Source organism: Microtus oregoni, unplaced genomic scaffold (genome assembly GCF_018167655.1).
Source record: "Microtus oregoni isolate MIOR12 unplaced genomic scaffold, Mior012 000096F_ref0000112, whole genome shotgun sequence".
Classification (NCBI taxonomy): domain Eukaryota; kingdom Metazoa; phylum Chordata; class Mammalia; order Rodentia; family Cricetidae; genus Microtus; species Microtus oregoni.
In genome coordinates this window covers 1,220,708-1,244,519 of record NW_024544709.1, presented here as the reverse complement: position 1 = coordinate 1,244,519, position 23,812 = coordinate 1,220,708, and the positions used below count along the sequence as shown (strand labels likewise).

Genomic DNA, 23,812 nt, shown 5'->3' with positions numbered 1-23,812 from the left:
ACTGCATACCTCATCGGAAGTACACTGCCATCTTGCCTGAGTGGGCAAGCTCGAATAAACACATCTATATACTCTGCGCAACATCTTAAGCAGTTCTGTTTCAAAGATGTAATGGCTTAAATTACATTGATACAGACACATATGCCAACGAGCCTGATCACGTCTAAACTGATAATTTCCATTTTACTTGCTTAGAGAGCTCTTCCCATGTTTTAGGAAATCTTTCCAAGATTTAGGAAATTGTTCTCTTAAAAATATTGAGCAAATGTTTTGTTTACCTGAACTCTATATAGAGAAGGAGGACTGGTTTGTTCAAAGATAACACTTGCGTCTGAATACAACAACATCTTCCCAAGTTCGTGGGCTTTGCTCTGATAGTCTCTAAGGAATGAAGTTCGTCTTCATTTGCTGTCTAGATGAAATTATGTCGGCACTGTCAATACCAATCAAGACAGGCTTTTTATAATAGTCTCCCAAAGCTACTATGGGCAGAATTCGTGTCAACAATTTAGCTATAACATGATTCTCTGGAGGAGATGAGACGATGAAGAACTACTTGTTAATAGTTAGGTAATTCTGGGGACAAATGAAAAAAAGACTACAAAACTCAAGCACATTATAACCCTAATAGATAATAGGTATCTATTGAGAAATACAGCAAATGTTTAACAACAAACTGCCCTCTCCAAGGAAATCAGGTACAAAGAACATATTAACCAAGTTTATAAAAGTAGCCTATCGTGTGATTTATGTTTTAAGAAAATATGAAGAAAATGTTGTGCCTTTATGTTACGAACTAGTGATTTTTCCCACTTCTAAATACAATGGGTGCTTTCTGTAGCCATGTAGAAATATTTACTGATGAAAGCAGTGGTTTTGATGCCTCAGTGAGGTCTCTTAAGCACATAAACGTACACACAGATCAGTAAGGCAACTTACATTGTAAACCCTGACAGTTTTCCTGGGGCCACCTCTCCTTCTTCCCACTCAGATTGTACACTGATGTGTCAACATCTTGTACAAAGTGATGGGACTGGACAGCGATTCTACCACACACACCCCATCCCCAAGTTATGTTTCTGTATATAAGATCCTCTTGTGGAATCTTACTCTTCCTAAACAGAGAACCAGTTGCCTCAATCTGACATTTTAGCAATCTGCCTTCCCCACATATTTTAGCTGATTCCTTAAGTATGTGAGTGGTAACCAAAGATACCACTAGAAGGGTTTTAACCTTATCCTCGGAAAAGTTCATCTAACATCAGGAGAGGATCAAATGAATGCCAACATTAGATAATTCTTATTTCAAAATGGAGTAATGTGTTCACCTCCAGATTTCCTTTAAAACTTCTCAGCAAAAGGATCTTACTTTGTTTCAGGACACCGGAAACTTTTATCGTAGGTCAAATCATGGGCCCTTTCTTTCCAGTGGCGGATGTGTTATTATTTTATAGTAGTGTCCTGGCTTGTAAACCCTGGGCATCACTGAAAGGATGAACTCGGTTATTTCAATGTCATTCCTCTGGATACAGATAACAATCAAGAAGCACTTCTCAGAAAAATGTCAGTGTAGCAGGAGGTCTGGAATAGGAGTCTATAGCATAAATTCGAATTGGTCTTACTAATGAAAATCCAGAGTCAGATATAGGGGTAAAAGATGAAAGATCAGAGAAGCAGAACAGCCAGCCACTAGACAGTTATTACCTCTACCAACGCTCAGACCAAAGGGGGCAATTCAGTGTCTACAAATCCTGACTGCTGCTGTCTTTACAAAACCTCACACAGCCTATCAGACTGAATCAAGTGTGTGCCACCACTACCTTAACAGCAGAGTTCCTGCATACTCTCCATTGATGAATAATCAACCGAACACCTTCATGTTCTAAACACCCCACGTTTCACAAAGCTTACAAGTTTGGTCAATTAAACCATTTTTTGCTTATCTTTCTCTTCTCCAGTTTCAAGCAGCTGTTATCCAAAGGTCTGGTCTTTCTCTGGACACCTTCACTTGAAGCATTCGAACATGACATTACTGATCATGGTAAATGGCTTCCTTTGGCTAATGGACTAACCACTTGTAAAGACTCTTTGATTGCAGGGTATTTTCATGAAACTATGCTGTGATGAGATATTCCCTCTTAAAATTCTTAATTCTTCTATTGTTTTCCCCTATGAGGAAACACTGTCAAGAGTTTATTCTGGAAATGTCATCATACTGCAGTTGCCAAATTAGTATCATAACATCATAATGAAAATGCATACCAGATAAGCTGATGAAGATAGCACTCTCCCTCACTTCCAGCTACATAGTGTAAATTCATGAGAAAGGCTTCCTGGGAGTACCCTGCTTGATAAGGATCACTTTAGGAAGCACTCACAGGGTCTTGAAAATATGGCCTAAGTGGACCCAGAAACTGCTTGAACAAGCACACATGAAGGGATGGACACTACTCAAGAAGATAAGCAGTTAAGAGTAGTGGCTGCTCTTCTGGAGGAACTGGGTCTGACTACCAGCCTACATGGTGTCTCACACTTATCTATAGTAACTCCAGTCCCAGGGGCCCTGATACAGTCTTTTCTGGCTTCCACGGGCATCAAGCCCACAAGCAGTGAACATACATACATGCAGGTAAAACACAAATAATAAAAAAAAAACCCAAGCAAATAATGTACACCAGGACAACAGTGAAGTTGCCTTGAGAACATAGCAAGATTATGCTTAAAGAAAAATACACCTGAAAGTATATGTAAAGTGCGTATTTCCTATTTTGATTTAACAGGCAGGTACTAGAATACAATGGTATAGTATGGCGATACACGTGGCACTCCAAATGCTGTTCAATTATTACCTGAGTGTGATCCTGTTTGCCAAACAGACGTGCAATGCAGCACACCATAGGGAGCTTCTGAAGCAGCAACTCAGCTCCCTACTGTCAAGGCCCTGAACAATCCATGAATGATTAATGTGGCTGAACTTCACTTATGGGCCAGAGTGACGATGGCTCAGTAGTTAAGAGCACTGGTTGCGTTTCCAGATTTGGGTTTTATTTCTGGCACACATAGTGTCTCACAACCCCATGTATCCCCAGTGTCGGGTATCCAATGCCCTCTTCTGACCTCTCCCAGTACGATGGAAGGACTCGGTGCACATTCAGTTAAAACATTCATTTACATTTAATAAAATAAACCACAACTAACCCTTCATTATGGGTACTGGAATTAGAATTTCATATACTTCTCAAGTCAGGACATGTTCCGCTGTCCAACCGTTTAAAACTAAAAACCATTACCTGTTTGCAGGACACAGAAGTATACAGCAGACTGGCTTATAGACTAGCTTAACCTTCTGTAAAGACTGCTGAATCCAGACAAATGGATCAGTCAAATGTATCCAAAGCTAAGATTCAGTAAGATTTTAACGGTCCTGTTGTTACTTCCAGGAAAAGAAAAACCTACACTGATACAAATCAGGAAACTCTGCCACAGAGGCTGCTAAGCAGGCACACTAGCAGTCCAGTTTTCTGAGATCAAAAAGAAACCAAATAGAACACTGCTTCATCTTGAGTTTTCAAAATAATAGATTGTGCTAAATATTATTAGTTTTTAAGTCTTAGAAAAGCCAAAGATGGAAAGATCCCTTTCTATCCTTTCTGGAGGTTACAGGAACGGAAGCCAGGGTTTACTGCTTTTATCAAATGCGCAATCCTCCCACTATTTCCCAGTTGCCAGGTGTTGCTAAAATTCCTTCTGAGTGTCCCAAGGAAAAACGAAGGCATGATTTCTGCCTATGTTCATGCTGAGGAACAATGAGTTTTTGAGTTTCCTTACAGAGCATACGTGAACATTACTTACAGTGTATAGGTATGGGGGGGAGGGGAGAAGGGAGTGACGGGGGAGCAGAAGGGGAGAAGAGACTTTCCCCTCTCTCTCTCCTCTCCTCCATGCAGCAGTTCTAACTAGACAGCCTTTACGAAGCAGGGATGAGGGCCTCCCCTAATCTTCCAGGCCTATGTTATCTAGCCTCTCCCAGAAAATGTGCAATTAAGGAAGGATGCAGTACAGCAGGTGGTAAAGAGTGGCTGGATCCTCCCCACCCTTCCAAGATGGGATGAAATCAAAAGACCCAGTTGGGAAAATCCTTTTGCAAGGAGGTGCAGTTGAACTCCCCAAGACAGTGCCTACCTGACTCAGAGTCACTCACAGCAGAAGGATCACAGATGTGAGCTACACAGAAATTCACTTCAGTATTATAAAGGGCAAGAAGAAGACAACACAGTTGATGCAAAGGGTGCTGGAGAGTTATCTTATGGACCAGCTGGCCTTCCCGGAACTTTGAACATGAATAAAAACCAAACCAGTATTTTTGTAAAACACAAAGACACCTACAGATAGGAGCATGTCCACTAAGTGCTATTGCCCAAAGAAAATGGCTCAAGAATTAAACACTTCAAGTGCTTCAAAACAAAACCACCAGTCACCAATATATAAGAAAACATTTCTGGAGCCTTTATTTACAAAAGCTTTAAAAACAAATAATACCCTCTGTTTTGCAAATAATGTTTAGTTTAAAAAGGACCGCCCAGTTACAGCATTTTAGTATCATGAATGTCCAAGGGAAACGAACTATGCTGCTAACATTTGGAGACTTGCTGATATTGATTGAAGTGTAGATAACACACATTACAACCTGTAGTCCATCACTTCAGAATAGTTAATGATCACCAAAATCTTCCAACACATGCTCTGGTCTGGTCACATAGTCTGCATGGCTAAATAGTTCACAGTCTCTTGTCAATATATATAAAATAGATTGCAAAGATATACACAAAAAAATAAACAAGCATTACACTCCTCAGGGAATTTTATTAGCTATATATGTGTGTGTGTATTTATACATATATTTTGCATTTTGTTGTTTTGCACCAAATCTCTCTATTACTTATTTTGTAGCATGTATGAAATCACATTTTTTTGCTTTTTAAATTTGATATAAAATGTACCTAAAGACTTCTTATCTTTGGACTTTAATGAAATTGATTTGTGTAGTCAACAAATCAAGAACATCATAAATATGCCTATAAAATAAAACAGTAAGGGTAAAAGTGATGGAGTAAAAGGAAGCCGATCAAGGGAAGCACTGCTGTCATGAAGTACGACTGTAGCTCCAACATCTTGAACGGCAGTTTTCTGGCAAATAGTAAAGTCCAATCACAGGGCTTCTTCCCGAAGGGTGTAAAGCCAGTCTCAGAGTCTTCAGTCACAGAGCAGCCTATGCAGTCAATTCAAAACCAAGAGACCCGAGATGTGCCTGGAAGGTTAAACACCACACAGAAACAGTAGTTCCCAGGCTCTTCAGTAGTTGTCTTTTTGTTAGTCCTGTTGAATCAACAACTCGCACAATACATGTGCTGTACTCTGAATGTCAAAAACAAGCAAATACTGTAAAAAGGTGGCAGATGGTCATTTTTCCAGCTAAGAGCGAGAAAATCCACAATTTCTGATAAAATAAGAGGATTGGAATCACTCTCTAAAGTGCAAACTTGATGGTCCACAATCTTAAACACCTATAAGTACTGCAGAATAGGAGAGGCTTGAAACAGGGAAATAAATTACAGTCAATGCTAGTTAATTTATGAAAAGGGAAAACAAAACCAAGCTCAAGTAGGCAAAGTTTATCAAATTATTCAGTAATGTAGCTTTGTCACACAAGCTTGGTAAGAAGTGTATTAAATTAAGGCCAGATTTAACCTGAATGTACTTTTATTTATTAAGATCACAGCTAGGAAAGGCCATACTTAGTACTGAAAGCAGAAAATAAGGGCTACAAAAGGAGGGGGAGGTATTGCCTATCATTTAAGGGTTTCAACCAGAGATAAAACCTATGTACAAGCATGTGTGTAACTCGTATAAAATAAAAATAAAAAGACTATTTTATGTCATGACTGCTTGTTGGCTTCCTCTTCATATGCATTCCCTGTGCCGTTCTGTACATAAGATGAACCAGAACCAAGGCCATATAAATGACCACAGTATTTGGCATCATCAATATGATCTTCAAAGAACATCTAAAAAGGAATGTGAAAAGAAAAAGATCATTTTAACCAAAAGATACCACTTGTAATTCATATCTCAACACTGTAATTGCTATTCATTAGGTATAACAATGCTGTTCTGTGAAGTTCCTTTGAGAACATATACTGTCCATTTAAATAATAAGACTGATGCCTGTTACTACAGGCCTAACTGAAACTTCTTAAAACGCATAAATCTTTCCTTCTCATTAACATTTATACTACTTTATAGAGAATTTATGAGCATGGAAACATGGAAACAAACATTTTTATTTCATTAATATAACCAACTCAACAGAATGAGAGAAATAATGGCAGAAACGGAGGGGAGGGTATACCATTTTAATGAACTATAGAAATGATCCCTGAAAGTATAGTCTTAGGGTATTCCATTTTAAGTTGTCTTAAGTCTATGTGCAATGCTGAATTAAGTAAAACTAACCAAATCTTAAACATGTTATAGGCAGTAAACACCTGAACATTCTCAATATATTACTGCCCTTGAAGAAAGCAAAGAAAATAAAGATAACAAACTGGTGTCAGAAATCTACCATTAACTAATGATTAAGCCATTTTAAAATAAAAATCCAAAAGGTGGTTCTATATTGAAAGTAAACAAAGTGTCTATATATCATGAGTGGACAATCCAAATAACTTCGGAATCAATACTACCTGGAAAAACATATCAAATGCGTTCTATCACTAGCATGCTTCTACCAAAAGAACATACTCAAAATAATTCCACAGCAAATACTTTACAAAGAGAAAAATGTTTTTGTAGGCAAAAAAATTCATCCAAAAAAAATTTTTTTATTATTGCCATCAATGAGCAACAACACCTATCACCCCTAAAACACTCAGTTTTGCTAAACATCACCCTTCCATCCCTAACAATTTTATACTTGAAGTACTTAATGAGGGAATTCCTGATACAGCTTTTCTTTCTTCAAGACAAGAGTTTCTCTGTTTAACAGTCCTGCTGTCTTGTAACTTGTTCTGTAGACCAGGCCAGGCTGTCCTCAAACTCACAGAGATCCACCTGCCTTTGCTTCCCAAGTGTTTGAATTAAAGGCGTGCGCCACTACTGCCCAGCCTGATACAATTTTTGATTCAACTATGCATCAGACTTCAGAGTTATTAAACATCTTATAATTCAAAATTCCATTTAAGACTTAGCAAAAACTGTAAGTTCTACTTTACAAACTCTTCGACGCAATGAAGAACGACATGAGCAAATACACTTCACCAGCAATCTCAAGGAAGAGAAGAGTCAACTATGGAGAATCTACACAGACGCCAGACTCAGAAGGGGCACATAGAGGATCCAAGAAAGCCCTCTAGAGTTTGCTCCCTAGTAACCTAGAGTGTAGATAGTCACCAGCCTCCTGTCTGCTCTCCTGAGAAAACATGATCGCATGAACACAAAGACATGGACATGATTTCTACAATCGCACCATCTTTTATTCTATAAGTAACATCTTTCATGTACAATAAATGGAATGTTATTTACTCGATAAAAAAGAATTTATTCTCGTATTTCCTTTTGAATTACATTTCAGGAAGACTTATTCAACACTTTCACTAAGTGTGGTGGATGCAACTTATAAAATACCTCTATTTATATCTTCACTTAGTAGGTTCTTAATACCCAAAACTTTTGTCATCAGATTTTTAATGTTCTCTACCTAACAACCAAGAAAAAGGCACTGATGTCTTCATACTTCTCTCATTTTGAAAAAGGCCATTCCTGTAAGCAATGAATCAGATCCCGCTTGGTGTTGAGGTCCTATCCGTTCCAGCTCTAACTGTTCAGCAACTTCCTGCAATCCACCCTACAAGGAAGAAAAGTTGCTTGTCAAATAGAGAAAAAGACTTTGGTACCTAAATTCACAATCATAAATTTAGACACAAAAAATATGAATACATTTTTAATATGTAAAGACTAACCTTGTAAAGACAACAAGGGTGTTAATAAAAATGAATTCCAAGCATATTTGTGGAATTTAAAAGCCTTTTATCAGAAAATGAAATTCTAATAGGAAAGTTTATCTTCATTCTAAGGCATTTTAAGGCATGTGACAGACAAACCATTTCGCAAAGATAGGGAGAAAACGGTTCATATTCAACATAACAATAGTCAACTGCACTCAGTGTACTGAGCCATCAAACATTAAAAAACTCAGCAACGAGTAAAGGGAGTTTAAAATTGTCTACCTATCCACTAAATTGTTTAAAACTAAATAAAGCAAAGGCATCATGAGTATTTAGATCATTGTCAATGTGCTACACAACTTTAGTTTTATTGACAGCCGAAAATTTTACAAATATAAAACATTTTGAAACAGTTTGGTATGACCTGCTTACAGCTATATAGCTAGGACTGAGAAAAATTAAAGAAAAAATAGTGTGAAAGGAAAAAATGAGAATAAAAGAAATAGAATCTAATTCTGAAATTCCTCCTGTAAATTATAAAGCTTTTACTAACAAACCATACCTTCACATCCTCGCTTTTGATAGTACTTTGCATAGAACTGCTTCTGTGCTAAAAGCAGCATGTGCATTATGTATCATTAGCAGTGCTTGTAACCAGAGTAGAAGAGAAATGAATGTATGGAACCTTGTCACTAACCTCAACTTTTTAACATAAACAGTCCATATAGCTCACAATAAAAAATATTTGGCATCTTTAGGCATTTTTGAATAAAGAGTAAAAATTTATTACTTCTGTTTGTGAAAACTACTATTATACAAAGGTGTCTGCCCCGCACTGCACCCCCGTGTCTGCGCTCTGTGTGCTGGCACCCAGTTCGCAAGCTTCGAGCAAGGGGCTGGAGGTTAAAATACACAGACACACACAGAGAGACAGACAGCAACACGGGTCATCCTTGAATTCCCCAAGAATACTCCTCTTTAACACCATGTAGACTTAAATACACTGCGGTTAATGGTCAAATGATCCTCTGATCCTCTAACTAGGCACAGCTTCTAGTAACTTATATTAGAAGGTTCTAGGAGGGAAAAGCAACTGAAAGCCAGGACTCATTAATCCCAACAGGTGTCAACTACAGATAAATAAATAAATAAATACAATTCTAGAGTCAGATCAAAACACTGAAGCCTTGATTCTCAACATGCCATCCATTTGTGTAAGTAGTTAGACATTGTGCTGGAAGTTCACTTATGAGAAGGCTCCTCGGATTACATAGAATACAGCCATGAGAGTCTTTTTAAAAACTTTTCCTAGTTATATGCCACCATACCTACATCAGAGGCAAATCACCTGTGTTAGTTCTATAATTCTCAGTTCATTTGTTGAAATCAAAGCCTCCACATTCAATTCCTCTATTCCTGCTAAGGAAAAACCCTTAAAGTCCTCACTGTCTTCTAAAACCCTAACTGTACTTTTCTGAAGCCTAGTTAAGCGAAAACTTGATCAACCTTGGTTTTACTGAAGAAAGGGACAATACCGGCTATAACACAACCATAGTACCTAAATTTGTTTCCTAGGTTATAACTTAAAAATTACATCAAAACCCAGCTACTAAAACCCCACTCACTGCATTGCCAGGAATCTGTGCCAACGCAGGTGAATTTGCTCTTAAGTCGAAGAAATGCTTTTCTTTAGACAGGAAATGTTTGTTTTAATAACTTAATGTTCAAAAGTTAAAAAATAAATGGTTACATGTTCAGTAGTATCAGGATAAGCTGCTGCTTAGGTAGAACCTACCCATTTACTAGAGTACTTACACCAAACCAGTTCTAGCTATCTAATTAAATAATAAAGACATCACACCTCAACAGCAAAGAACAATGTCTGTAATCAGGACAATCTGAAGGAAAACTCATTAGCACACTACTGGCTGTTTCTGCCTGCCTCTCTCTGACACTGTGTGCTGGGACAGCAGCACTTCTCTAACGGGAGCCATTACTCTGCTACTCCTCACACTTTTCTTTCAGTTCATCATTCTCAATCTGGTGGCAATAACAAAAATATGACCTTTAGCTTGACTTTTGTTAAAAATTTATTCGGGGGCTGGAGTTGGCCCAGCAGCTAAGAGCACTTAACTGCTGTTGTGGAAGACCCAGGTTCAGTTTCCAGCACCAACTGGGTAACTCACAATTGTCCATAACTCCAGTTCCAGAGGGTCTGACACCCTTGTCTCGCTACTCCTAGCTCTAGCTATTCACTTACACAGGAACAGATACATAAATTCTAAAAGGAAAAAAAAGCAACCTTATTCTGGGCTGGAAAGATGGCTCAGCATTTAGAGCCTTTGTTGTTTTGACAGAGGACCCAGGTTCAGTTCCCAGCACTCAGATGGTGGTTCCAACCATCCATAACTACAATTCTAAGGGATCAAATGCCCTCTTCAGACTTCCTCAGGAAGCAGGCACACACACATTTGGTACACAGACACATATGCAGGCAAAATACATATACATAAGATAAATAAGTCTAAAACAAAACAAAAAAACCAAACAAACAAAAAACAAACCAAAACCAACACCTACCCTATCAACATAAATACAACTTTGAAAAGGGAGTATCTATACATTATTATTTCTGTTAAGAACAACAGGATCAGAAAATTAAACTACATGTAACACAACTTTGAAAGCATGGCTTAACACATTAGGCCTAAGGCATTATGCTAGTTTACTTGAGCTAACTCACTGGTTCCCAACCTTTCTAATGCTGTGACCTGTAATACAGTCCCTCATGTTATGGTGATCCCCAACTATAAAATATTTTCATTGGTACGACACAACTGTAATTTTGCTACTGTTAGGAATTCTAAAGTGAATTTCTGTGTTTTCTGATGGTCTTAGGTGACCCCTGTGAAAGGGCTGTTTGACCCCCCGACACACAGGGAAACACTGCTAACTAAAGTGTTGTTCCAGATAAAGTCACCAGAAGCCTTACTTTGAGATTTTTGCAGCTCTTCATGAGGTACTTCACATCATAAATGACAGGAAAAAATAATCGAAGGATCTCAAAGAAATCAAGTTCTTCTTCAGGCAAGTTAGAGTTGGTCAGGATTTTGATTAAATAGCCAAAGTCATAACCACTAATAAAAAGATTGAAAGAATACAAAAAAATAATCCCATCAATAACAATGAAAGAAATTTGTTTTTCAGATACAAAGTTAAACAAATCATGCTATAGGCAAAAGGAATAGAAAGAAACAAAAATGTGCACATAGGAACAAAAGAAACATTTATAACTGCAATGCAGAATTGCTGTAAACAGATGTATTATATGAACTAAAAGAATCATTTTTTATCTTTACAAGTAAGAACATAGAGAAAAGCTGGTATATGAGAATTCTTACTTTCAGCACTTACAACTTAGAGCTCACTATATAATACCACATCAAAGTTTACTCCAGGAATCATCCAACACTACAATCATTCCATGTGGAAAATTCTTATTGCAAAAAAAAAATTGTGTGAAGGCTATTAAGAATAAGAGCACTAAGACCTGAGTACACTGCTGGGATTTTATTTTTTTGTTGTTGTTTTATTTTTGTTTGGTTTTTGGTTTTGTTTAAAATTGAGGAAGGGTCTGATTGTGCAGCTCTGACTGGCCTAGCACTTAATATATAGATCAGACTGCCTTTAATTCACAGATCCTCCTGCCTCTTCCTCCCGAGTGCTGGAGTTAAAGACGTGTGTCACTATGTCCAGCAACACAGTACATATTTTTAAAACCTAAGAATACTGACAGACTAACTAAAGATCAACACCCTGTACCATCACTTTTGTTCTCAGAAATGACAAATCAGCTGATTTGCAAAGGAAAACGTTTTGTCACAACTAAAAGTAAATTAACTTTTATAAAAGTGAATTAACTTCCTTGTAGAAACCTTCCTTAACTATCCAGTTTTATTTTTATAATAATAAAGAATTAAAAGTCATTCACAGAAAGAATATATAAAATACTAGATACTTTAAATAGGTTGTAATTGGCTGGGTGTGGGTGGTGCACATCTTTAATCTCAGCACTTAGAGGCAGAGGCAGGAGGATCTCTGTGAGTTTGAGGTCAGCCTGGTCTACAGGATGAATTCCAGGACAGGCTTCAAAGGTACAGAGAAACCCTGTCTTGAAAGCCCCCCCCCCCCACACAAAAGGTTGTAAATGACCATTGAGAAAAATCTGCAAGACATTTTCCCCCTTAAGAATAGCCTTCCCAGCCACATCATCTAAAAAAAGATTAAAAATCGCCTCATATCCATTCTTGGCATTCTCTGTTGATTAGTTATCTTCATAGCATGCATTACTATGTAACAAACCACATTAGAAATAAGGTTTAAAAAAGAATGTTGATTTACCTTCAGCAGAAAGGAAACTACAAAGGGAAGAAAATTCTAGTCTGTTTTGCTAAGTTTTATAATCTTAGCCCAGTGGCTAACCTGATGTTAAAGTACTACTATGCTTTTTTTAAAAAACGAATGCTTTCTATAGCATAAAAAATAAGAGTTAAAAATAGTTAAGAACCATGGGTGACACAAATCCTCAAAGGTTTGTTCTAGCTTACACTCTTTCCAATAAGCAACATTACCTCTCCCAGGCTGAAACAAAGCTTGTTAAGAGGTAAAGCAGGCAACACTACTCTCAAGTGAGGTATACGGCAGCCTCTCGTGGTAGTTAATTCTTTCTAGAACTAAGCATAGAATTTCTGATATAGCCAAGCAAGTATAAGGTAGAGATAGGATGGAAGCACACTGCAATCTTTTTTAAAATTTATTTTTACCTATGAAATGATAACCATTTGACCCCTTCACAAAGAACCACTCCTGAAGTCATAAGCAGCTCTGCAAAGTATTGGGTCTCAATTCCTTCCTCCTCGTGTTTTTTAAACTGGATACCAGATGTTGTTAGTAGCTCTATAGAGTCCTGAGCATACATGTCCTCCCTGGCAGGAGAAAGAGAAAAACGATGTTCAAGACTATCATTACTTTAAGCAGCTAAACAGCCGTTCTCCAACTTACTTGTGTCCAACTGAGAGTTTCATAACTCTCAAGAAAAACAAAAAAAGTAAATAATCATATATAACAGTCCAATGGTGAGCTTTTAACCCTTATCATCAACTCAATTTGATGATACAATTCTACACACTATAGAAATTTCACTGGGCTTAAAAAGGGTCTTTTACTCACGAGAGGCTACCACAGACAGACACGCTCTGTTCAGATGCTCTCAGTCTCTGCAGCCATTTTAGTGCTGCCAGATGGAACTGTAGCCACAGCTACAAGGGGCTATGCACACCTCTCATGCTCTCAGCAGGACCGGGAAGGAGACACTAAGAAGTAAACATCTCAGTGGCTGAGTTAAACTACACCCCAAAGAAGATGCCTCCTCTCACAAATGAGGAGCCTTTCAGTGGCTCTAGTAAGCAGTGAACTGTTCAGAATTACGGACTCAGTTATGACGGCAGTTTCTTCCTCCAGCAACCACATACCTATATTAGAGGCGAACACAATCTACACTACTTCTAAAACCAAGCCAAAAACCTACCTATAAGCCAGCCCTTCAAATTTTTACTTAAATCAGAAAAAAGGTACCTCTAATTCCCAAGCACAAATATGTTAAGTATCCAAAACACTGTATTAGAACTAAGGATTTATGAAAAAGTATTTTGGTGGATTTACCATTAATTTTATATACTTCTTTAACTTAACACTGGTTTCCTTTTTTTTTAAATTGTTTTTCTTGAGCTATACATTTTTCTCTGCTCTCCTCCCTTCCTCCCCTCTCCTGTTCTACCCTCTAGCTTGAGCCCACACTCCCAATTTACTTAGGAGATTTTGCTTTTTCTCCTATTAGCGAAAGAAAACTTCTATAAAAGACTTTAATAAAACTAACAAAACAAAAATAAATGGTTGACTTTTTGATTAAAAGTATTTTTGTAGTTTACTGTCTGGAAACTAATTTCTCACACAACATCAAAAATCACTTTTAGTTCCTAGACTGTCAGGAAGTAAATAACGAAGTTAAGAACTGAATCATAGCCGGGCGGTGGTGGCGCACGCCTTTAATCCCAGCACTCGGGAGGCAGAGGCAGGCGGATCTCTGTGAGTTCGAGACCAGCCTGGTCTACAAGAGCTAGTTCCAGGACAGGCTCCAAAGCCACAGAGAAATCCTGTCTCGAAAAACCAAAAAAAAAAAAAAAAGAACTGAATCATTTAAAACAGAGAGGAGCCACATCATCATATTACATCATCATTTCTCCTGGAAAACCCTTTAGGAAAAATAAAATAAATACAATGCAGACTTCTTTCCATTTAAGTAATCAATACTTTGTTAGACTACAACTATGTCCCTTCCATGAGACTCTCACCACCAGGTCCTTGGGTTCACATGAAGCATGTTTGTATGTGTGCAGCCAACCAAGAGTACAGCAGATTGTTCTCCAGGCTCACATCACTCTTAGTCACATGCTCAACTTACTTTATTATGCAAATAATATACGAATGGTCAGTGAATTTTGTGGTATTTAAGTCACCATTTTCCAAACTTGTCCAATAATAACAATCACCAGAGGGACTTACCAAAATATGGACTGCAGCACCCAGATGAGGGACCTGGAGGAGTACCTCAGGTATTTTATAATAAAGGAAGATTGGCAAACAAGACATAGGCACTACAGTCCCTTTCTCTGTCTCTTTTGCAGAGTGCGCATAGCTTGGTCTAAGCTTTGCAGAAACGAGTCTTTCATAATAAAGTTTGGTACAGATCTCATGCTTTATGATACCCAACTCATAACCGTATGGGTAAGGTTAATCTCTAGACAGGAAGAAGGGAATTTTCCATAGTAAGCTAAATGAGTCACACTTCCAAATCAATTCACTGTCCTTTTCTGATTATACCAAGTTGAAAAGTTCTGCATTCTTTCTCCTTTACTCTTAAATACTCTAGCAATAAAGAGAAAAAATACTAAAACTACCTTAAAAAGTAACTATAACAATGCTTAGTCAAAATGTAAGAATTTCTGCTGGTGTTGGATACTGCCTATTAGATCTATTGTTCAGAATTATGAATAGTATTAAAGATTAATCAACTACTGATGTTTAAAATAGCAAAATATCTAGTTATGACTGAACATAATAAAAACCATGTAAAAATTTGCACAGATTTCCCAGAGTTAGAAGTATATAGCTATCTTACATTAATATCCTAAAGATCCGCTATCCTACTAACTCAACTATGTAAAAGTATCAAATTTACTACTTTTATAACATGGACAAACCCTATTATAAAAACTCACATTTCTAAACATGTGATCTCATTAACATTAAACTACTTCTGGATCACCTCTCAGATAAGCACCACAGGGCTGACACAGTACCTTATTTAAATGTCACTTACTTCCATACACAGACATTCTTTCCAAGTCAAAATTGTTTTCATAAAAATAGAAAACTCCAATATAAAACAATTTATCATCATGTTAAAATACAAATAAGCTGGAAAGTCATAAGATGGTTAGCCACCTTTAGTTTTTAATAAACTCAAATAAATTAGTAACACAAAAATAACCCTAAAACTACAAAGGCTATGAATGACAAAAAGACAAAAAGAAAATTCCCAGAAGTCAAATTAGCAAGCTATTCAAAAATACAATAATCTTTACTATTTGATGAATGAAGCAGGGTAGGACTTTCAACTTGCAAGTGACCACAACTTCCAAAAAACAGTAGCAAGCCCACTTGCCTGTTTCTCAATATGTGCGTATGTTCCTAGTTAAAACTTACTTAACATACCTTAACTATTCATTCTGTGAATGAATAAATGAAGTTCAGCAATGTTTTTACTTTTGGATTTAGATCTCTACTTCCAATAAAATAACCAGAAAGTTTGCTAAAGATATACAGATACTCCATGATTGATGTTATGTCCTGATAAACTCATTAGGACTTAGAGAAACAGAGTAAGGAAAGGTGGAAGCATGGCCACTTGGCAACAGAGTATAATGCAAAATACCATTGTTTATAAACAAGAGAGTGGCTGACTGGAAGATGGTGCTTGCCACTGTTACTCAGCACTTTGCAAGAGTATCCATTGCTGCCCAAGAAAAAGGTTAAAATTCTAAATTTAAATGTCTCATTTAAATTGAATACATACTACTTCTGTACCATTATAAAGTAAAAAATGGGTAAGTTAAACCATCTTAAGTCAGGAACTATGGAGTATCTCACTAAAGAAGAACCTGAAATACAGTCTAATCATCCAAACATAGCAAATTGTTAGATATACTATAGTACATTAAGAAAAAGGTCAAATAAATGACTACTGAGAACTCTGAATAGTAGTATCACATACAAATGACCTTAATATATACCCAAATAGTTGTTTCAATGTTTCAAACACTAGCCTGTTTCAAAAAGCATGTTATTTTTTCTAAAGAAACCAAAAAATATCAGTAAATAGCCTTTATAAGTCAGTCTCACCTTGTTATAGTTAGGTTTTCTTTCTTTCAGTCAAAAACAAATATACTTTAAAGTTAAGAGTCAGCCCTTACCAAATGGGAGGAAAAGCCAGATGGTGGTGACACATGCCTTTAATCCCTGCACTCAGAGAGGCAGGCGGAGCTCTCATTTTGATGTCAGCCTGGTCTACAGCATGAGTCTTAGGATAGCCAAGGTTACACAGAGAAACCCTATCTCAAAAACAACCAAACCAAACCAAAAAAACCCCACCCACCCCTCATATTGGTAAATCCACACTGGGCAGACGTGCTTACCTCACCAATCACCTTTCACACCCAAACAGATAATGATACAGTGAGAAAATATGACTAAATCAAAACCAACAGTTTTTAGGCTATAATTGCAGTCGTGGCCACAACTTCAGTTCACTCCATAACACTAAAGCTTAACTCTAACTTAGGATGGCAGAACAGCCACTGTGCTCCTTAACTAAGGAGATGACACACTGTTAGAAAAGCATCAAGCATTGTAAAAAGGAAGCAAACCACCATAGCTTTAAAACAAACAGTAGTAAAGATATACTTGCTTAGCCGGGCGATGGTGGCGCACGCCTTTAATCCCAGCACTCGGGAGGCAGAGGCAGGCGGATCTCTGTGAGTTTGAGACCAGCCTGGTCTACAGAGCTAGTTCCAGGACAGGCTCCAAAGCCACAGAGAAACCCTGTCCCGGGGGGGGGGGGGGAGATATACTTGCTTTCAAGTCCACACCAAAATAAGCACAGTAACTACAGTGATAAAAATACCAACATGTCTAAAGCAAGTCATTTTTACATAATGAACATTATCTGTTCCTAAATGTTTGTTACATAATACTGATTTAGATATTACGAATCACACTGCAAAGATTCAGAGAGTGCAAACATATAACTAAAACTTGAAATGAGTGCAAGTATTTCTTATATGTATGTTACTCTGAAAATCTACTAAAAGTATATATTAACGTGACACACTGTAACCATAAATATCTTCCCATATCCTAAATCTTCATATTTACATCTGATAACTAATAATACTCCCTTGATATTAATGGTAAAACCTGAAGAACACTGGCAAACCTAGAGCCAATGTGGAAATGAAAGACAAGAACAATCACAAGCACAGACAACAGGCAGAGAGAAGGGAAGTCATGATATAACTTTGAGCAATGGTCCTCATTGTTCTGTAGAGCCTCGCACATGGACACATTCCTTCTAGGCTTTCAACAAGGTCAATTTCACCATTCTTCAACATGTTCAAGATGCTATCCTGACATTTTCTACATTAGGCAGTACTTCTATCTTTGCAATGGCTTTTGCTCTGCTTAGTATTTTTCACTTAGTCTTCTTAAATTTTTTAAACTTCATTTTTCATTTATTTATTTTGTGTGTGTGTCTATCCATGTCCATCATGGACCCACGTGAGGGTTAGAGCACAACTGTAGTCAGTCAGTTCTCTCCTACCATGTGAGCTTTGAGCATCATCCTTAGAAAGCATGGCAGCAGGCACCAATGCACTGAGCGTTCCCACAAGCCTTTATACTCTTTCCTTTACCATTTCCCATGACATTATCATTAGTATAAAGAGCAGCAAAACTTGGCAGTGAAACTAGTTTCCTCTGAATAAGGAAAAACACTGCTCAGAGACTAAATGGAAAGCCATTGCTACAAAAATTACTACCTAGCAAAAACTACCAACTTCACCATCCGACACTTTGATATATTAGCTATTTGTCACAAACTAAGTAACAAAAAAAAGAAACAAAAACAAAAAAAAAACAAGCAAAAAACAAGACAAAACAAAATAACGCTGATGATTAGTTTGGGGGAAAAAGGAATCTTGAAGAAACAAAATGGCAAAAAACTAATGAAGAAAGTCTTCATTTGAGAAAAGGATGAAGTCAATTTTCACTTTGTTCCAGTCTGCAGTACTGAAGAAGTGTTGTAAAGTAACAGTGGTGATAAGCACACCTTTAGCTAGTACAGGTTCTAGAGAGACTACTGTACAGATATTAAGTATTTAATATCTGTAATACTGTACAGATATTAAATTACTATCAGTATTATTTATAGTTAACACAGTGCATTCTAAAGATACACAGCCACACCCCTAAAACCATCAGTCCTGCTATTCATTAGTCTTACATGTTAAACTATACATCTTCAACAAAGATGAGAATCATAGAAGTCTTACAATGGCACTAGCATTAATTTTCCTATTGTTTTTGTTGCTCTTTTTCAAATGAGATGCTTGATCATATTGTACAGATACATGCTACCAAACATAAAAGCACTAAAATACTGCTCTATAGTGCAGAGTATACTGTTTATTTTATTACCTTACCTTAAAAGAAATAATATACCCCTTCCCCTACTGGGAACTTACAACTTGCAGTTCAGAAGTCACCTGGGCTCCACAATAGTTATGAATATGTCCCAACACAAAACTGTAAATTTTGTTAAAAATTTGTGATTTTCATTTAAAAACTCCACTGCATGGATCTTGAGCATGAACTTTGCAAATTCAGAAACAAAAATTCAAAAACATTGTGTCATAATGTCAAAAGGAGGGATTCAACTTCACATAGCCCCTCCGTTATCAAGACTACAGTATATAATGTACAACTATTTAAATGAAGAAAATGGAATTTAGACCCAAGATTTGAGTTAGAGATCAGATTCTTGTATATCAAAGGTTCAAGAATACTATTAATTATATTTCTTGTATGTAGATGAAGAGGTTTTGTGGGTTATCTGGGAATAGTCATAAAAGCACACAGATCTGAAAAGAAAATATACTTAACTTTCCAATAAACAACTTATTGCATAAGTACCTACTTAAGATGCAAAGGATGAGTGTAATAAAAAAAATATCATTGCAGGACAATCTTAACAAATCTAAGGTGGATTGTAGCTGAATGGTACCGGCTTGCTTAGTCAGCAAAAGTAACTCCCCAATTATATGAATTTCAGTGTGAGTGTGGTGACACACACCTTTAATCCCAGCACTTGGGAGACAGAAGCAGATGGATCTCCAGGAGTCTGAGGCCAGAACTGTCGACATAGAAAAGTTCTAGGCCAGTCTGGGTTATGTAGTGAGACCCTGTCTCAAAGAAGCAACACAACAACAAAATGCAATAGTAAAATCAATATCCTTTAGGACCCCAGGTTTAATCTGCAGCACCTTAAATAACCATGAACAACAGAAAACAAAAATAAAGTTTTACAACTTTCCAGAAAAGCAGCAGTTATATTTTAAAAATAACAACTCTATAATTAGTCTTTGAAATTAGAAGTCTTTATTATCTCAGTTCTTTTTGCCTAGTAAGAAGCCCAAGTTTTTGGAATTTAATAAAGTTCCAGAGAAACTATAGCAAATTAACGTAAAATTTCACTACATTCAAACTCAATTTCTAAAATTAAGCTAGAAACAAAAAGGGTGGGGTTATATATTTACTTCCCACTTACGTCAAATTAAATTTAAAATTAAACTGCCAAGTTGAAGTTCCTGGAGGGTATTCTCCTTGCTCATTCATAAATGTCAGTCCTAGCTGAATTATCTTTAACAAGTCTACATTACATCGCAATAGTTGGTATTGATAGTCAGCATTGCTCCTGAATTCTCCAATGGGCCTTGCAACAACACCTGGAAACTCGGTGTCCTGTAAAATAATTTTAAGATGCATTATTTACTAAATGGTTATAAATAGAATTCATATTCTCAGGATAATTTTTGATGTAAGTCAGAGAATTCTATTACAAAGATATTTAATAAAATAATGATATAAAACAATAGTTGAGTATGTTCACACTCAATTATTAGGTATTCTTCAAGAATGAAGAGTATTACTTTTTAGATCCCCAAATTCTATAAACTTAACTACTTTCTCTCAGCTTAAATTTGTCAATAAATTACTACCATGGACAGATAACTCACAATAAACTCAAGCTAATATTTGCTTCATTTCCAAGGAGAAGAAAATTCACAGAAAGCATGTTAAGATTCCCACTTTCTTTAGTAGGCTTCTGTACTGCAGTCATTGCTTATCATCTGAGAAATAAATGACAACTAGGAATCTCTACTGCCTATAAAATATTCCCCCCACCCAAATAGAAAGTTTCAGCTATAATTATGGATAAGTACACCTGTATTACATGGAGTGTCTATGCACAGATATTTCTCTTTTAAGCAAGCATCCTGTTCATTCTCAGCGAAGCACTTTCTTTTTAAATTTGTGATACTAAGAAAATTATGTTTTAGTTTAGTATGAGAATTCAAATTAAGGCTTGTTAAAAACAAAAATGAAACAGTAAGTCAATATGAATTTAGTACACCAACAGCCAAATTAGATTCTGTAATGACTGTACTAGACTTGAGGGGGGTTGTGGATAGATGTGTAAGACACTAAAGAACTTCTTTCTACAGCTAATAATCAAGGGGACCTAGAAAATAAAAAGTGAGCTGTAACAAATACACACAGTGCAGTAGTAAAGCAGAAAAATAGCTGTACCGTCTAGGCAGACTGAATACCACCTATAAGATCAGAGCTTCCTTACAACCTAGGATGTTTTTGCAGCTTTAACGATGCGTTCTTAAGAGATCTGAATGGGTTTTTGTTTGTTTGAAAAAGATACCTAGGAACTCACTGGCTTCTGAAACCTTATCTGATACTAGTAGCAGGGCCTTGGACTGGTTAGAACTAGCTGACAGTCTTAGTGAGGATCTAGACTTCTCCTGTTGAATGCAATCAGTTTCACAAAATGTAAACATCAGTTAAGTACAAAGACCAAAAAAAAAAAAAAAAGGATGCAATTTCTCAATCTAGCTAATGCCCTCTGCAGTCTTGTATCACCCTTGTCTTCTCAGCAGCTGAGAACCCTTGGAAGACCAGCTTCCTGAGAATATCTAATCCATGGTATAGCCTGTTTCCGGCAAGCCCTTAAAACCACCTGACACAAGCCTAAATCCTAAAGTACTTCTACCACTTTTATTACAATGCTCATGACTCCTAATCCCTTGTTGATTAATGCTAGCAGTAACAAACTCAACCTGTCAAATACAGGTTTATTTCTGATGGCTTTTGCTGAAGAAACTAGGCATTTTTTAATGATTAAATTAATCCCTTGATATCAATGAAAAGCGTTTAAATCAAGATTTTTAAAATTCCACTTCAGGGCCTGGAGAGACAGCTCACTTGGTAAAGTGCTCTGCATGCAAGCAAGATGACTGGATATCAATCCCTAGAATCTATGTTCTTAAAAGTGCATAGTCCATGTGCTTGTAATTTAAGTGCTTGGAAAGAGGAGGCAGGTGAATCCCCGGGGCTTCCTGGCCAGGCAACCTTGCTTAATCAGCAAGACCCAGGGCAGTGAAAGAGCAAGTCACACTCATACACACTCACAGGCTGACACAAAATTCCCACTCTGACCTCACCGAAGGCATTTTAAAGGTTTAGTCGTGTCCATACCATGGCAACATAATTATATTTTCGGATAACTTGACGAATTTTCTTCATCTCTTCATCCAGGTTACAAGCCCAAACTTCACAAATTCTTTGGCTATGATCTACAGTTGCTGCCGGCATAGTGACAGCACAAGGAGCCTAGATGCCAAGCATCAAACGTTACACTTGATTGAAGATGTGTTTCATAAAAATATTCTACCCTTTATTTGTGCACCTGTTGAAATAAAAACCACCTTTATCATAAATGTGAATCGCAAGACAGGGCTGGTATAAACTTAAGGCTGCTTATTTCAAGTTCAAGATTCGTAACAAAATCAAGTTTGAGAGAGTTACTTTCCTGAAGGTACATAGCCAGCTAACAAAGAACCACAACATCCATTTTCTAGTTGAATACAAGTTTCATTAATTAAAATCTGCTCCCAGTTCAATTAACTCCACACAAAACTATGATCCGTTTTATGATTTACAAAACAAACTGAAATTACAAGAGAAAAAAAACCTCTGTAACAAAAGCAGTACTTGCTTTTAGTCTTAAAACATTTAATCAAGTCTTACTTGATTAAAAAAACTCTGCATTATTGGTGTTGGTATTCATTCAAATCAAATCAGAGGAAACAAAAAAACTAAAAGTTCTGAGAACGCATCACATCAGGCAATCTCAGAAATCAGTGTTCATCGGGCGGGAGGGAGAAAGAAGACAGTCAAGTACGGGCATCTAAAATTTTCGAATTTGAAAAAAAAAAAATCCGACCATTTTCCCCTGGTTACCAAAGAGGGACCTCAGGTTTCTGGTCCATAGACACAAGATTCACGTTACACAATGATGAAGTAATAGAGACACACTGAAGATTTGACTCTTAGGCGAGAAAATACCAATGTTAGAAGGAAGAAAGAAACAAAAGACCACAAACAAACAAACAAACAAAAACCGAATAAAGGAGGATGATGGCCTTGCGTCCTCAACTCGTGCATCGGAAGCCGGAGTAATCTCAGAAACCCAAGGTGCTACTGGGCACGCCTTCTTTCTTCCCCTGCTCCCACCGGCGCACGCACACACCACGGAAACACTGCAATTTAACCCTGCTTTCCTCCTCCCCTCTCCCGACTGCAGGTCTCGGGGGCCCTGCAGTGGCACCCCAGGCCTTCTCATTTACTGAGGTCGCATGTCCTCCGTGGGCTCCCGGCGCGACGTGAAGAAAGCAAAGCCGCGTTCATGTCACTGATAACCCTCTTCGCTGGCCGACAGCCAGGGGGAAGGTGCCGAGAGCATTGACTAGAGCCAGATTGCCTCGCCACCGCTGCGAGGGCGAGCTAGCTCCCCGGTCCCAAGTAGGCCACCGCCCTCCACTCTCAATTTCCTCCCCCACAACGGAGTCCCAGGTACAAAGCGGTGGCGTCATCACCGCGCGCCGCACCCCTGACAGGCCCCCCGGCCCGTTACCCCCTTCCCAGGCGGCCAGCTCCAGGGCCGTCACAGCCGCGCTTCAGCGGGCGCCATCGCGCGCCCTCTCAGCTTCCTACACCCCCCAGGCTCGCCCGGGACCCCCGCCGGATCTACTTGTGTCTCTGAGCTCGCGCTCCTCCTCTTCCTCCTCGCCATAGAGATAGCACCCGGCGGCGGCGGCAGCGGCGGTGGCGGGACCGACGGCGGCAGCGGGCGCCCCATAGACACCTATCGCCCTGGAAAGGGGAAAGGGGAGCTGCAGCTGCGCTGCCCAGCGCGCCGCCGTCGCACCTCGCACGTCCCGGCGAGGGCGCGGCATGATGACGCAGGCGCCGAGGGGGCGGGGCGCTCGGGAGGGCGGGGCGGG

At 38.0% G+C, this 23,812-nt stretch overlaps 1 protein-coding gene across 3 annotated transcripts; it reads right to left on the bottom strand.

Annotated features, from left to right (window-relative positions):
- Nucleotides 1-4,485: 4,485 nt before the first annotated feature.
- Nucleotides 4,486-23,738, bottom strand: Cnot7 (CCR4-NOT transcription complex subunit 7). 3 transcript variants are annotated; one of them, XM_041644469.1, is made up of 7 exons: nt 23,560-23,738; nt 22,005-22,215; nt 20,005-20,198; nt 12,827-12,988; nt 10,996-11,140; nt 7,793-7,903; nt 4,486-6,065 (listed from the first exon to the last, which is right to left on the bottom strand). In XM_041644469.1, the coding sequence occupies exons 2-7, from the start codon at nt 22,119-22,121 to the stop codon at nt 5,937-5,939; spliced, it is 858 nt and encodes a 285-aa protein (XP_041500403.1). In that variant the 5' UTR covers nt 22,122-22,215; nt 23,560-23,738; the 3' UTR covers nt 4,486-5,936. The 3 variants fall into 3 exon arrangements, with proteins under 3 accessions (XP_041500403.1, XP_041500404.1, XP_041500405.1); XM_041644470.1 differs by lacking the exon at nt 23,560-23,738 and adding an exon at nt 23,156-23,458; XM_041644471.1 differs by having other exon boundaries at nt 5,942-6,065; nt 7,757-7,903.
- Nucleotides 23,739-23,812: the final 74 nt, after the last annotated feature.